The 14,007-nt window shown below is 36.5% G+C and overlaps 2 protein-coding genes across 9 annotated transcripts; one reads left to right on the top strand and one right to left on the bottom strand.

Annotated features, from left to right (window-relative positions):
- Positions 1 to 822: 822 nt before the first annotated feature.
- LOC122014309 (E3 ubiquitin-protein ligase MARCHF2-like) lies at positions 823 to 7,497 on the bottom strand. Of its 5 annotated transcripts, XM_042570503.1 has the most exons (8): positions 7,317 to 7,497; positions 6,836 to 6,943; positions 5,342 to 5,629; positions 5,102 to 5,187; positions 4,779 to 4,925; positions 4,041 to 4,143; positions 2,245 to 2,357; positions 823 to 1,659 (listed from the first exon to the last, which is right to left on the bottom strand). In XM_042570503.1, the coding sequence occupies exons 3-8, from the start codon at positions 5,580 to 5,582 to the stop codon at positions 1,567 to 1,569; spliced, it is 783 nt and encodes a 260-aa protein (XP_042426437.1). In that variant the 5' UTR covers positions 5,583 to 5,629; positions 6,836 to 6,943; positions 7,317 to 7,497; the 3' UTR covers positions 823 to 1,566. The 5 variants fall into 5 exon arrangements, with proteins under 5 accessions (XP_042426437.1, XP_042426436.1, XP_042426435.1 ...); XM_042570502.1 differs by lacking the exon at positions 6,836 to 6,943 and having other exon boundaries at positions 7,132 to 7,497; XM_042570501.1 differs by having other exon boundaries at positions 5,342 to 6,943.
- A 526-nt stretch (positions 7,498 to 8,023) lies between these two features.
- Positions 8,024 to 13,099, top strand: LOC122015463 (eukaryotic initiation factor 4A-8-like). 4 transcript variants are annotated; one of them, XM_042572363.1, is made up of 5 exons: positions 8,024 to 8,169; positions 10,882 to 10,951; positions 11,110 to 11,216; positions 11,295 to 11,725; positions 12,081 to 13,099. In XM_042572363.1, exons 2-5 carry the CDS (start codon positions 10,884 to 10,886, stop codon positions 12,714 to 12,716), a joined length of 1,242 nt encoding a protein of 413 aa, XP_042428297.1. In that variant the 5' UTR covers positions 8,024 to 8,169; positions 10,882 to 10,883; the 3' UTR covers positions 12,717 to 13,099. The 4 variants fall into 4 exon arrangements, with proteins under 4 accessions (XP_042428297.1, XP_042428299.1, XP_042428298.1 ...); XM_042572365.1 differs by having other exon boundaries at positions 8,070 to 8,169; positions 10,882 to 10,978; positions 11,129 to 11,216; XM_042572364.1 differs by lacking the exon at positions 8,024 to 8,169 and having other exon boundaries at positions 10,880 to 10,944.
- Positions 13,100 to 14,007: the final 908 nt, after the last annotated feature.

Here is a 14,007-nt window from a genome sequence, read left to right as displayed (position 1 = left end):
AAAACTTTTGGGTGAACGATATCATCCGATATATGGATGATATATCTATCATATATAAGCTCTTCCACCAAGCACATTCACAAAATCTTTAGTTTCACCATACAAATAAAAATAAAAATCTAACATTAGTTGAGAAGAGGGTCATTTAAAATATGAGGCTCAATGGGTGAAATTTTAGGGTTTAGGGTTTTGCTATGAGCGTTGACTAAGAATCAATATTGGTTGACACTACAAAATAATTTATATTGTATAATAAAAGTGCCTTAGAACTTGAAAATTAAAACTCTGATCCGCCCCTATCCAAATAATCAGCAAAATCTATATAAAAAATTAAAATAAAAAGCTAAATCCGCCTGACCATTTTTTTTTAAAACTTTCCAATTTAGGGCCAGAGATGTATCTTTAATTTTATTTTTTGGGCAGAGAAAAACATTCTATTATTTTCCTGACCTAAAGCCACACTTTTCATAATGAGCAGTATGATCCTAGTTAGGTACATTTGATGCATAAGTTTCCACGAAAATTCGATCAAACACCTTTAACAATAAAAGGAGGAGAAGAATAAATATTTGCAATGCAACATAACTCAAGGATGTGAACCGATTTGGAAGACACGTTATTCAGTCATCAAGGAACTCACCAGGAGAACTCATGTAGTACAAATGTTATTACGGCACAAACCCACACACACAAAACAAGAAATGAATCGGAAAAACAATCTAATAGGGGAAAGGTGAGATATCTTATATTGATCTAAGTTCGTACAATTGCAATAACTCTTATGATTCAGGCTACGTAATACAAGTTTGAACAAAAGGTTCGTGTTGCAAAGTCAACAAAAAAATAATGGCTGTGGAATGTTCTTAAATTGTACATACACAAAGAATCAGATAGTTACGCTTAAACAATTGCTCAATCATGTAGTAAAAAGAAGAATATAACAAAAAAGAAAAAGAAAAAAAAAGAAGTGAACTTGCCTTCAACTTTAAAGCTCTCTATGGTTAACTCAATCGCTTACTGAAGCTGAGAAGACTAATCCATCTTTACTTCCCTCAGTTCTTGTGGCTATGCGTGTGCAGCTCGCTTTGCCTCCTCTAGCAGTGTCGTTGATTAAACCCAGAAGGATTATTCCAATAGCAGAAGACAAAATATAGCCAATGGATAACCTAGCAGTGAAATATAGCAAACCTGATACACAAGTATCAGCTCGGGAAGGATCAAAATGAAGACATGCAGTTTGGAGATCGTGACACAAGGGTATTGCTTGGGGCTAAGTGTTGATGTAAATCAGCTTTGAAGAAAGAGAGAAGGGGCAATTGAATTGTGTGGTCTGAAAAGATTTGATCCATGCAAGAGAAGCTTTCCTAATCTTAAGTTATCTAATCTCAAATTGATGCCGCGTGAATTCTCAGCAAAAGAAGGAAAAAGTACTGCATGTTAAGAGAGAGAGAGAGAGAGCGAGACAATGACATGGGAATACTGGGAAACAATTGTCATTGCTGATCAGAAACATTTTACTGCAAGTTTTTCTACCAGAAGCCACGTACTTGAGGAATTTAGACCGTCTCAATATAGCCCCAGCATTTGCAACTCAGTAACATGACTAGGATCAAGTTCAGGCACATTCTTATTTTCATCTCGACTTTCCACCACGTACTCCTGCGATTATATTAGTTGGATGATCTCAATTAAATTTTCATCGATCAGAAATACCAAAAATCTAAAAATGAAATAGAAGACCAATGTGTATATATTCTGAAATCCAGCAGATACCTAAGTCTGATTGGAAATATGCATCCACATCATACAAATAGAAATATTATGGTCCAGTTGGAAGAAAGGAAAGGGTGATATCGAGAAACAGGCAGGTTGTTAATATCTCATTAAGGCACATTTAATTTTAACAAATTTAAAATATGCTAAATTTGCATTACATGTCCTAGAAGGCAGTTGTCTCATAAGTCATAATATACTCTTTTTTTGTTGCAAGAGAGGGAGATAAGAAACACACAGAAACTGCTGTCTGTTTCTTTGTAAATGGATTATACTTGGTGAATGTTAAAAACTCCAGACAAGCCATTTTAAGAAGGATTTCAAGAATGAAGCCATGTGTTTGCAGTAGATTATGGTAAATCCCAAAATACTTTTGTATTGCTCGAGAGGAACATGAGATGTGACTATATAAGAAGAAGATAAGCAAGAGCGGTCTCCTGGGAGATCCAGGAAGTAGGCAACATCTCAAACCTTTGTCAGCTCCTGTTTTGCAAGAACATGGTAATGCCTCTCATTAATTCTCTGTCCACAAATTATAGCAATGAAGAAGCCATATAGCAAGCCCACCAGAATTACAGCCAATACTGCTTCATGGAGCAAAGCATCAGCAAAAAGAATAACTCAAAAAAAAAAAAAAAAAAGAAGAAAGAACGAAGCAGAGGGCTTCAAACAATACAGAAGTAGCAGATAGCAGAAAAGGACATGACTACTAACACTTTTCTTGACAAACAAATCGCTACACTTACTGAACACCTGATTAGCAAGAGTATCTACACTTTTGTACTTGTAACTTTGATTCTTTTTAGCAATGACAATAAATTGTCTAGACAGCTCCAAGGATGCTTAAACGAAATGAGACAATAATTTGAATCCCAGGTAAAATTAAACCATTTTTTTTATCCAAAATCAAATATAAGAAGTTCCTCTATTTGTAGAAGCTCAAATTTCAAATATGATTCAAATATGGACGGTGTACAAGTCTAGCAGAAAACTGCTCTTAAGGAAATACTTCTAATCATATTCCAATATCAGTATGTCCTGACAATTGCAAATCAAGGAAAGTAATGGAGGAATGTCTTATTCCAAATGACCTATCTATAGAAATTTGAATGTTGAGTTCAATAGATCCCGCTCCTGCAAAGGTTAACTAGGAATGAAGTCTTTGAGTTGAGGCAATGTGGTGCCAAAGCAATACTGTGAACACCTTTCTATTGGTTAATAAGCCTGTTGAGTCAATATCCTAGATGTTTTTTGTTCTTTTTCTGAAATCAAATTCCCAACCAATATGCAAGCAACTATTAGGATGATAAAAGGCTATCAGAATTACTCCTATACAACAAGGGTTCCACAACACATGCAATGATCTGAGCAAGGACAATATAGAGAAATCAAAATAACTGATTTGTATATCTGAGCATTAAATTTTAATACAAGCAACTTCAATGTTTGAGAATATTACAAGATATTAGTTGTTTCATGAGGAGTGGTATTAGATTTGTATGACATGTGAACTACTACTATGGAGCTTGTTACAAGAGCATGCATCCTTATTACAGCAAAAAAATGTGAAGTGGAACTATAATTCGCAAATGCATGTGTTTGATAAAATATTTGAAATCACATTTAGGCCGCAGGTATGTATTATGAGTTCATCGGGCCTTTAAAGATCATAATATACCAATAACGAAGATTTTAGTTCAATCCTGGGTGATGTCATTTTATTAGTAATAGTAAAGTCATTTATCTTATTATAAGATTAATCTTCAACATCATGCCACGATGGCAAAGTGTACTTTGTAAATTCACAACCCTTCCATTCTCACGTGATTGATGATGGCAAGGTCTATTATTCATAGAAAACCCATAATTCCATGCTGCCTCACCTACTGTGTCAATTAAACTTGCCCTATGCAAGGAACATTAGCTTAAACCAAGTCGGATGACCATGTCATTCTAAATCACCTAAATAGCTGGTAAACGTTTTCTGATCAAATCATTTATCATCTGAATCATAGTTATGATTTAGAGCCAACTCTTGGATGCCAAGAATCATGCCCTGCTGGTCAGTTCACATCCAGATAATCACTCTATATGCTATGCAGCCTGTAGGACAACCACAACTGATCCAGATTGACTAAGCTAAGGTTTTTGCATCCATCACAAAATAAGGAAGATTTCAATGACTAATTAACTAGAAAATTGCAGATTATCTTTACAACCACCATGCAACAAAACAAATTTAACAAGGTCTCAACAAAAAGACTTACTCGCCATTGTGTAAAAACCATAAGGATGTTCTTCATACCCAAACATTTCTCGCAATTCTTCACCATAAAATCTGTACACCAACATACCCAAGACAGCGACAACCTGTCAAATGCATTTAGAGAAAAAATTTAGGTAACAAAATAGAAAGGTTATCTAACATCATCAAGTTATTCAAATTAGAGTATAGCTCTGACAAATGATATGAGATAGTATAAACATTTTCAGAGTTCGGACATCCAATAAATTCTATAGTTAGAAGAATTGGATTAATTAGAATAACACTTTTGTAAGGGGAGAGGAAGATTAGAGAAAAGTTTAGTTCAATGTTACAAAACATGATCTAATTGAATTGAATACTACTAATAATACAGTCTTGCATAGAGCGAAATGATAAGATCATGTAGTCAAACATAAATAGTTAAGACAAGCAGAGCAAGATGATGATGATGATCAAGTTATTCAAATTACGGCAAACTACAAATCAAGGCAAAGTTCATAGGATAAATTGCAAACAGGGCACAAATTCTTATAGGACTAGAAATAAGTTTTCATAATTGAAATTTTTGTCATATATAGATGGCTAACATATGAAACAAAACATAGTTTGAATAAATGCATAGAAAATAATACCAAAGGTAATAATTACCATAGGAAAATTGCAAAGAAATGCTTACTAATAGATAGCTAACCAAATCAATACATATTACAAAAAAATAATATAAAACAGTAATATCTACCAGTTGCACAATAAAAAATATAAGAACATGGTCCCTGGCTACAAGGAGTTGAAATTTCAATCTAAGCCACCACCGATCTGGAGGCACATTTGCTCGCAGTAAGAAAGCAGCTCTGCACTCTGTGCAGTGTGCAAACGCAAAGCCCTCCTGTTAGAAAAATGATATAGAAGAATAAGAAAACAATCACTGGGCTCAAAACAAAGGACTCCAGGCAGTTTTCTCAAAAATAATTCTGTTACAAGGGAATACTTATGACTTATCCATGCTGAAACTAGATGCAAATAAAAGTGGTGAACAGCTGATATCAACTTGCTTAACTGTACCTTTGTTGATCTCCAATTGTCAAGACAAGATCGATGAACATACTTCTGTGTTCCCCTGCAATAGCAAGGCGCAATCAAGTCATCTCCTGCAAGCAAAACTAAAATGTCAATAGAATAAGTCTGGAATGACTATCAATATTTCTCATAATTTTCCTATTAAGTTTGCATTAGTTTATAGTTCTTCTCTACATCAACTAATTTGCACATAATCTTAATGTACCAATTATAATTAGTAAAGACCTCCTGTATCAAGGCAAATTCTGCATTGTGGACAATCTTGATTGACCAGATTACATCGCTCATCATCAATATCATCCAGGTCACACTCAGTAGCCACAACCCTAATTTCACTTGAAGATGGTGACTCAGAGCCAAATGTAGCAACTGACTTTGGAAGAATTGGCTCAGTATCAGATACTTCTTGACTATCATTAGATATTGTCAACTGCATCTTGATGGCGATCCACTCATAACCAGACATCAACAAGTAGATCAATTTGGTGGATCATATCAAAAGCTCGAAAAGACCTGCAAGTAATTCTTTCCTCTTTTAGAGAAGAGTATAAACAAAGAAATTGGCAAGGCCTGATGTGATAGCAACAGGAAAAGACTTAGTCTCTGGTTACAGTTATACAGGGAGGCCCCAACCTTAAAACGCAAAATTATTAGGAGTAATAGCCTCCACTAGCATCTAACATAAACAGTTTTCAGATGGCCTCTATTGCTATATAATGTCCAAAAATGTTATTCACTTAGGTCTAGATATTTGACATAATATCAAAGGGGCAAACAGAGTACATGAATGCAAACAATAAATAGGAAGCACAAGTAAAATGATAAATACAGAAAAATTCAGAAAATGAGGAGTTGTTTTCTTGAACCTTTATCCAACCAGTCAATTTCATCTCAAGTCACAGTTTTTTGCAAGTTCATTCCTAAGCAAATGTTTTATCTGATCTGCAAATCACATCCTGGTTTTTACACACAACTGATTTAACATTGGGAAGTGTATATAAATAATGTCATAAGAAGTGTAGATTAACCGTGCGACATCAATAAAGTACTTAGAGAGAGAATTTGAGTCCCCATGGGGGTGCCCAGTTCGCTGGTGGGTGGTAGATTTGCTACAATGGAGCAGTAATCAATTCCCGACGAGCGCATGGCCTCGGGGAAAAACTCCTCCCACCCCCTAGCCACTTGGCGGTCGGCTATAAGCTGACCCTGTAATTTACCTCCCTTCACATAACCTAGGACGGGTTGTGAGGGGTGTTTCGGGTTTTGCTACAACTAGAGAGACAATTTGAAAACAATTTATAGTTTAAATATAGGATCACTGGATTCAAGAACTTGCACTTGTATTTTCAGTGAATATTGTGAATCCACAACTAAGGCTTGAGTCTCTTTTACAAAAAATTTGGAATATGATTGGCCCCATCTTGAATGCCTAGTAAATAAGGATTCTTGTATAAAATCAGCCAAGATACAACTTCTATCTTCTATCCGTCATACACAGATGAGGCAGTGCGACAAAGAAAATGAAGTTGGGATGCAAACTGGAAAGTATACAAAATCCTTCCATAAACTAAACCCACTTCTATGGCAAACATGATAAATAATAAGAATCACAACTAGCAGGGGAACAAAATGGGTTCAATCCCATTAAATAAAATAGGAATCACAACGTTAACATATCCAGCTCATGCAAGAACTCAAAACTTGCAGCTTTTACTATACTAGTTCCAATTTTTTGAGAGAACGCGTAAGAGTAGTCATCCGGCGCTGCTGCTAATTCATGTCGAATAGTGAAAGACCGTCACCAAGAAACCACATTGGCTGTTTTTCCTATCACCAGAAAAAATATTTCAGCTGCGCATCCAATTATCAACGCAAATGATTTACGGATCCAGATATCAAGGTAGTTAGGTAGTTATTTGTAACATCACCCGCAGCTATGGAATCCAGAGAGTAAACTAAGTGAGAAGACAACAACTTGTAAATCACAAAAACAAACTTCAAAAGATGACTTATACTTGACCAATAGCCTCCAGATCCAGAAGAAGCCAAACCCAATAACAAAGATAAAATGTCTCGAGTGTCCAATTCCGCCAATCACAAAAACGCACGAATTGAATTAGACAACTTATTGGCAATCATTTGGAGTAAATACAAACAGAATACAGATGGATCAAGAAACCGACAAGAACAAGGGAATTACCGTTCGAAGGAATCACCTAAAGCGCTGTTGGATCTAGCATGGAGACAGACGTACGCCGAGGGCAGGCGCGCGACAGATGGAAGAAGAAGCGAATAGGGAGATCCAGTCGTCGAAGGAGTCTAGGGCTTCTTGCTCTTCCTGGAGATCAAGCGAAGACGAGGAAGAAGTGAGATTCTAGAGACCAAACCAAGAGAAACACAACAAAACGTGTACAGGAATTTACTACACGCCCTCAAGAAACGCACCCAGTGCCATCACCTCCATCTTCTCTGTCGACGACCCTTTGGGACCCACTGCGCAGAAAAGAACTGATCCGACCGGAGTAGGAATGTTGGTAACGAAGTTCGGGACGTCAAATTTTGAACACTAGAGGATGGGATGGGGGTCCGTCTTTACCCGGTGATTGACTGATGCAAAACGATGGGTCCCACAACTCCAGGCCAGGTTGCGCAACGCGTAAGTGAGTAGACATTGTGTGTGGTCGAGTTGCCTTCGTGCGACGGAAACGAGAAGATGCAGTGGACGATTAGGAACGATGACTTGTTTGTGGCGCATAAGGGAGTACCCCAAGTCGTTTCCTGAGTTGTGATCGCGCATTTAGTTTCGGCCCACAATCTAGTAGGCCCAATATAATCCCATATTCCCACATAATTTGAGATGAATCAGATCAGGCATAACTTCTCTTGGCCCGGCCCATTTATAGTAAGTTGTGTTAACTTTCCTCTTCGACTTCGAGATCAACTCGTCTTGGGAGTCGCCGTTGCTCCCGCCCGATCTCGTGCTCCTCAGCTGGCCGGAGCAACTCCTCGAATCGTGTTTTTTTTTATCCCTCCTTCCTCGATCTGGTGATTAGGTAGGTTGGATTTTGCTTCATCCTTTATTTTCTGTGATTTTATTGTTTGATTCTGGATACGAAGATATGCCGCTTAGATGGCTTTACCGCTCGTTCGATCCTTAGATAGGTGCTTGGTTAGGTCCATATCAATTTATGAATTTGTGTAATGGTGTGATGATATAAGGATTTATTCAAGGTAATCCTTCAGCTTGACATTATTTTTCTTTATTATCTCTATAATAAGTTATTTAATTAAAATAAGTAAATTATTGCATTTTATCTGGAATTAATTTTAGGATCTAGTATTAGTTAGGATTTTTATTTACTCTAGAGCTAATTATTCTCCAATTTATTACTAGATATTTGAATTTGTCTTTTTTAATTGTTGATAAGGCACCTCTTTGATGTGTGTAAATAAAAATATATTATATAGCCTTTTAGCAATCAATCAATGAATAATAAAATCAATTTAACTCAATTAAAAGTCTTTGGCTAGCAGAGGCTGATCCCTCGAAGTGATTATCCTATTTTATCAAGTATCCTTCGATATAGGATGCAAATTCCTATCAACTTAGTATCTGAGCTAAGTTCTTCACCACCACCAGTTGCTCTTATATCACAACCACACACACTCTACACTTATTCAATTCTAATATGATGGTAGGAATACTTCATATAATAACAAATTGAAGATCCTACCTGGCACAAGAAGAATTTCCTTATTGGAGAAGTAGAACTTCTACTATAGGGCACGCTAAATGACTCTAAGGTGGATATAACATCTTTATGCCTTGAAAGGGAGCCTCTTCAATGGTACCAATTGCTCGAGTCATGCTATAGCTCTGCATTTTAAGAATAGTTTGTAGATAGTCTTCTCACATGGTTCACCCCCTAAAGTATGAGAATGCAGATGAGGAGGTATCTAACACTCGACACATCTTTACAATAGCAGAGTACTAGAGCCTTTTTTCAACTCTTTGACCAAACTTGTGGCTACTTAGAGCGATAATCATTGAACACTTTTATGGAAGTAATTTGACATTTAAAAAGAAAAAACATTAAGATGTACAATCTTCTCACCATAAAAGCTGCATTGTCCTTTCCAAAAAGTTATATGAAGAGAAAACCATCAGGAAGAATGGAGAAATAACAAAGTTATGATAAATCCATTGTCAAAAATGATTCGTGATAGTACAAGTTTGAAACACAATTGAAAAAAAATACTAGTGGAAGAGAAAAAACAGAATGAATAACAAAAGATAACTATAAAGGCAATCCACTTGAGTACGTAAACCTTGATAATGGTCCGAAAAATTCATCTATCACAATTATTCATAACACCCATATTTAAAGTCACTGCATTAAATCCTTATTGTGAGCTTCTATCATCTGCAATAATCTCTACTTCTGTCATTTAAGAAAACCAAGGGGCAATGCCTTCTCAAAATTTTCTTACAAGATAGGTCACGGATCACTATCATGTAGATACTTTGGAAGGAATTATTACAAAAAGGAAACCTTGTCTAAATTTTCTTATGAGATGAGACGCGGGTACATGAAAATAATTGCTTTTTGTTAGAAGCTCAAACTTCCTTTCCCTCGGCTTCCCGGGCTCAGGTGAGAAAAAAAAGTTTTAAAAAATAGATAAAATTAAGGCTTTTCCTTCCTTTCCTCTTTAGAAATTGATAATATTATTTATTTGCTGCCCCAATAAAAGTTTTTTAGACCATTTTCTTATGTTTTTAAATGTAGGACATCTTATTTAATGTTCTGGATTAACTTCAACTATAGGGATGTAAATGAACCAAACGGTTCACGAGTTATTCGGAGCTCGGTTCGATAAAAAGCTCGTTCGAGTTCGTTCGTTTATCTTATCGAGTGGAGCTCGATTTCGAGCTCGACAGTTTTATCGAGCCGAGCTCGAGCTTAAGGATATTCGGCTCGTGAGCTAGCAACCATGATCGTTTGTAGGCTCACGAGCCAAAAAAAATGAGCCTTAAAACGAGCTTTAAAACACGCCTTAAATCGAGCCAAAAAATGAGCTCTAAAACGAGCCAAAAACGAGTTTTAAAACGAACCTTAAAACGAGCTTTAAAACGAGCCAAAAAAGCTAGCTCTAAAATGACCCGAAAACGAGCCCGAGCTCGCTTAACGAATTAGGCTCATTAACTATGATAATCGAGCTAATAACGAGACGAGCTCGAACTGTTCGCGAGCTTAATAATTCCAAAATGAGCCGAGCTCGAGCCTTGTAATAAAAGTTTGATTCGAGCTCGAGCCGAGCTCGAGCCCGAATATAACTTAAACGGGCCGAGCTCGAGCCTAATACTATTTGGCTCGGTTCGGCTTGTTTACATCCCTATTCAACTATTTTCCTCCATGCTTTATTTTTCCATATCATCCATTTTTTGTATTTTTGCTGGAGTGTGCATCGAAGGCATAAGGAAATTCTCGTGTTCATAATTGGAAAAGCTAAAAGGTAGAACTTTCTCATCACTTCTGTTTAGGATATGCATGGATAATTAAAATAGAGTCTCAATTAATATATCTGATACTCATGTTCTATCAGTTTTCCAGTAGCCTTTGGTGTCTTGTGTTTCTGTAGTTTTTGTAACTTTCCTCTACTGCATCCGCATCATTGGTTTCCATTTTTTTTTTTCAAAAATTTTATAAGATAGTGATTAGGTGTTCTTTTCTGGAGATACTAGCATTTTATCTTTTTCTCTGCAGATATGGCTGGAATGGTACCAGAAGGATCACAGTTTGATGGCCACCAATATGATGCCAAAATGAGTGAGCCGTAACACTTCTTACTTTTGAATCACTAGTATGATCGCTTAAAAAATTCTTTTTTTTTTTTCAATTTTGCCTTTCTAGGAAATGCCAATTTGTATTTTATATTTATCTGCTTGCTTCTGGTAACAGAACTTTTTTTGCACAATTTTCTTACTGGTACAGGTTAAATGCTGATTGGCAGGATTTCTTCACATCGTATGATGAGGTCTGTGAAAGCTTTGATGATATGGGTCTCCAAGAGAATCTTCTTAAAGGCATTTATGCCTATGGTAATGGCACAAACAACAGTTTTTAGTTATGCACTTCTGTTACAAAATGGGATGGAGATTTAACATTTTACTTTGTAGGTTTGGAGAAGCCCTCGGCAATTCAGCAAAGAGGAATAGTTCCTTTCTGCAAGGGACTGGATGTTATCCAGCAAGCACAATCAGGGACAGGGAAAACTGCCACATTTTGTTCTGGTATTTTGCAGCAGCTTGATTATGGCCTGGTTCAATGCCAAGCCTTGGTCCTTGCTCCAACTAGAGAGCTAGCTCAGCAAATTAAGAAGGTCATGCGAGCACTTGGTGATTATATTGGCGTAAAAGTTCATGCTTGTGTCGGAGGAACAAGTGTTCATGACAATCAGCGTATTCTTTCAAACGGGGTGCATGTTGTGGTTGGTACTCCTGGTCGTGTTTTTGATATGTTGAGGAGGAAGTCTCTTCGCCCTGATTATATTAAAATGTTTGTCTTGGATGAGGCCGACAAAATGCTTTCACGTGGCTTCGAGGACCAGGTCTCCTATTCTTCTTCATGTTTATTTGTCTATTTTGCATTTATCATGGAACACTCAGTTCATTTGCAATTATGATTCATTTTAAACAGATTCCTTATTTTGCATGGGATTTTTGGTTCTTTGTTGATGAATATTTACCTTGCAAATATAAACCTATCCTTTGTTGTAAAAGGTTAATATCTAACAAAAACGTTGGATTAACTTCTATTTACCTCTAGAATGACCTAGCAAACAATTTATGGCTACCTACTCTTTTCTGACATTTCTTTGAGTTTTAGTAGTGTGATAACTCTTCATTCTACAAATGAAAGTTTTTTTTTTCGCCTGAATTGAAAATATGCATTGTCTGCTTCAGATCTATGACATCTTCCAGCTACTTCCTTCAAAGATTCAGATGGGAGTTTTTTCTGCCACAATGCCGCCTGAAGCCCTGGAAATTGCCCGGAAGTTCATGAACAAACCTGTTAGGATTCTCATCAAGCGTGACGAACTCGCCCTCGAGGGTATCAAACAGTTCCATGTGGATGTCAATAAGGAAGATTGGAAACTAGAAACCCTCTGTGACCTCGATGAGACGCTGGCCATCACGCATAGTGTCATCTTCGTCAATACCCGACGCAAGGTTGACTGGCTTACCGACAAAATGAGGGCCAGGGATCACACCGTCTCAGCAACCCACGGTGACATGGACCAAAACACCAGGGACATTATTATGCGCGAATTCCGCTCAGGTTCCTCTCGAGTCCTCATCACAACTGACCTCCTTGCCCGCGGCATCGACGTCCAGCAAGTCTCCCTAGTCATAAACTATGATCTACCAACGCAACCAGAGAACTACCTCCACAGGATCGGACGAAGTGGGCGGTTCGGAAGAAAGGGTGTCGCGATAAACTTTGTTACGACTGATGACCAGAGGATGATGTTTGACATCCAGAAGTTCTATAACGTGGTGATAGAGGAACTGCCTTCAAACGTTGCCAATTTCATCTGAGCTCGAGCTACTCAGCGAAGACCTCCATCATAAGAAAGCCTGTTTTCCATTTAAAGTCCTTATTAAGGTTATTTATTTTCAGTGGTAATATCTGGAACCTTTCTTTTTTGTTTTCTTTAATAGTTACTCGAAACAAGTGATTGGTTATGCCATCCATCCTTCAAAGTTGGAAGATTTTGACTCCTCGTGTAAGAACTGTTGAAGACTCCGGCGAAGCAAGCCTAACGAATAACTTCTACTGGGTGAGTTTGCTTATCATCGCTTCACACTGCTATTGTTTATGGAGCCGATTTTGTGTATTTCTGTTCCCTTTAACCCCTGTAATTAATGTCAATGCGATTAGTTTGACTTGCTTTGATTAGCCTTTGCCCCCTGTAATTTATGGTTTGGATTACCTTGATTCGATTATTTGTATAGTAAAGCAAATTGAAAATTTAAATGTAAAATATCTAAAGGTGATTAAGATTTTTTTGAGTGAATCGATGTTAGATTCGAGTTAAAAATTTAGAAGAGGGCAATTTAATTTAGCATATCATCTTTTTGGATTGGAATCAATGTGGGTTCCAAGAAAAGATTGGGGGCCAATTAGATCTATTATATTTGATCTTATGCATTACAACAGGTTTCTACACGTTGAATCCAGTCTTATCCTGCATTGCAATATATTATTTCTGCAGCTTAAACCACCTAGAGGTACCATGTATGTATAAATTTATTAAATTGAGTCATTTATAACATTATTTTTTTAAGAAAAGAATTTTATTTTATCATTCAAGTGTACCTTGTTTCTATAATGCGGAATGTTAAAATCATTATTTTAAAATTATCAAAATATTTCTAGCATTTTTTAATTATTGTTTATCACTAAATTGTTAATGCTATTATTATTTAAATGATATATGCTCGGCATATTCACCACTTCAGTAAAATAATAATGTGTCGATGCATAAAAATTTTAGGTTAAAATTCTTTCAAAGATAAAAAAGAAATAGACTATACTGAAGCCTCTAACAATTATAATAAAAAAAAAATTAACAAACAACAATTTACAGAGAATTATTATCTGATCAATACTTTCAGCAGACTATACCGGGGATATGTTCATTAGCTCCTATTTGTAGTACACTATTTTATGGAATATAGATAGCGGTTATGACAGAAAAGAGGAAAGAGTATATTTTTCCTTAGGGAGTTTTTGGAATAAATCATCACATCTTTCGGTTCGTTATGAGAGATATCCAATCAGAATAGAGGTTAAAAAAGAATCTTTATACTCGTCATGCCCTTTATA

Source organism: Zingiber officinale, chromosome 8B (assembly GCF_018446385.1).
Source record: "Zingiber officinale cultivar Zhangliang chromosome 8B, Zo_v1.1, whole genome shotgun sequence".
NCBI lineage: Eukaryota > Viridiplantae > Streptophyta > Magnoliopsida > Zingiberales > Zingiberaceae > Zingiber > Zingiber officinale.
This window is presented reverse-complemented; position numbering and strand designations above follow the sequence as displayed.

Excerpts from the sequence above, each read along its gene's own strand:
- LOC122014309 (XM_042570502.1), bottom strand. The coding sequence starts at position 5,582 with ATGTCTGGTTATGAGTGGATCGCCATCAAGATGCAGTTGACAATATCT. Across the intron at positions 4,144-4,778 it reads TATTTTTTATTGTGCAACTG|GTTGTCGCTGTCTTGGGTAT; the intron begins GTAGATATTACT and ends TGCATTTGACAG. Across the intron at positions 2,358-4,040 it reads TGGTTTTTACACAATGGCGA|TATTGGCTGTAATTCTGGTG; the intron begins GTAAGTCTTTTT and ends TCCATGAAGCAG.
- LOC122015463 (XM_042572363.1), top strand. The coding sequence starts at position 10,884 with ATGGCTGGAATGGTACCAGAAGGATCACAGTTTGATGGCCACCAATAT. Across the intron at positions 10,952-11,109 it reads GATGCCAAAATGAGTGAGCC|GTTAAATGCTGATTGGCAGG; the intron begins GTAACACTTCTT and ends TTACTGGTACAG. Across the intron at positions 11,217-11,294 it reads TAAAGGCATTTATGCCTATG|GTTTGGAGAAGCCCTCGGCA; the intron begins GTAATGGCACAA and ends TTTACTTTGTAG.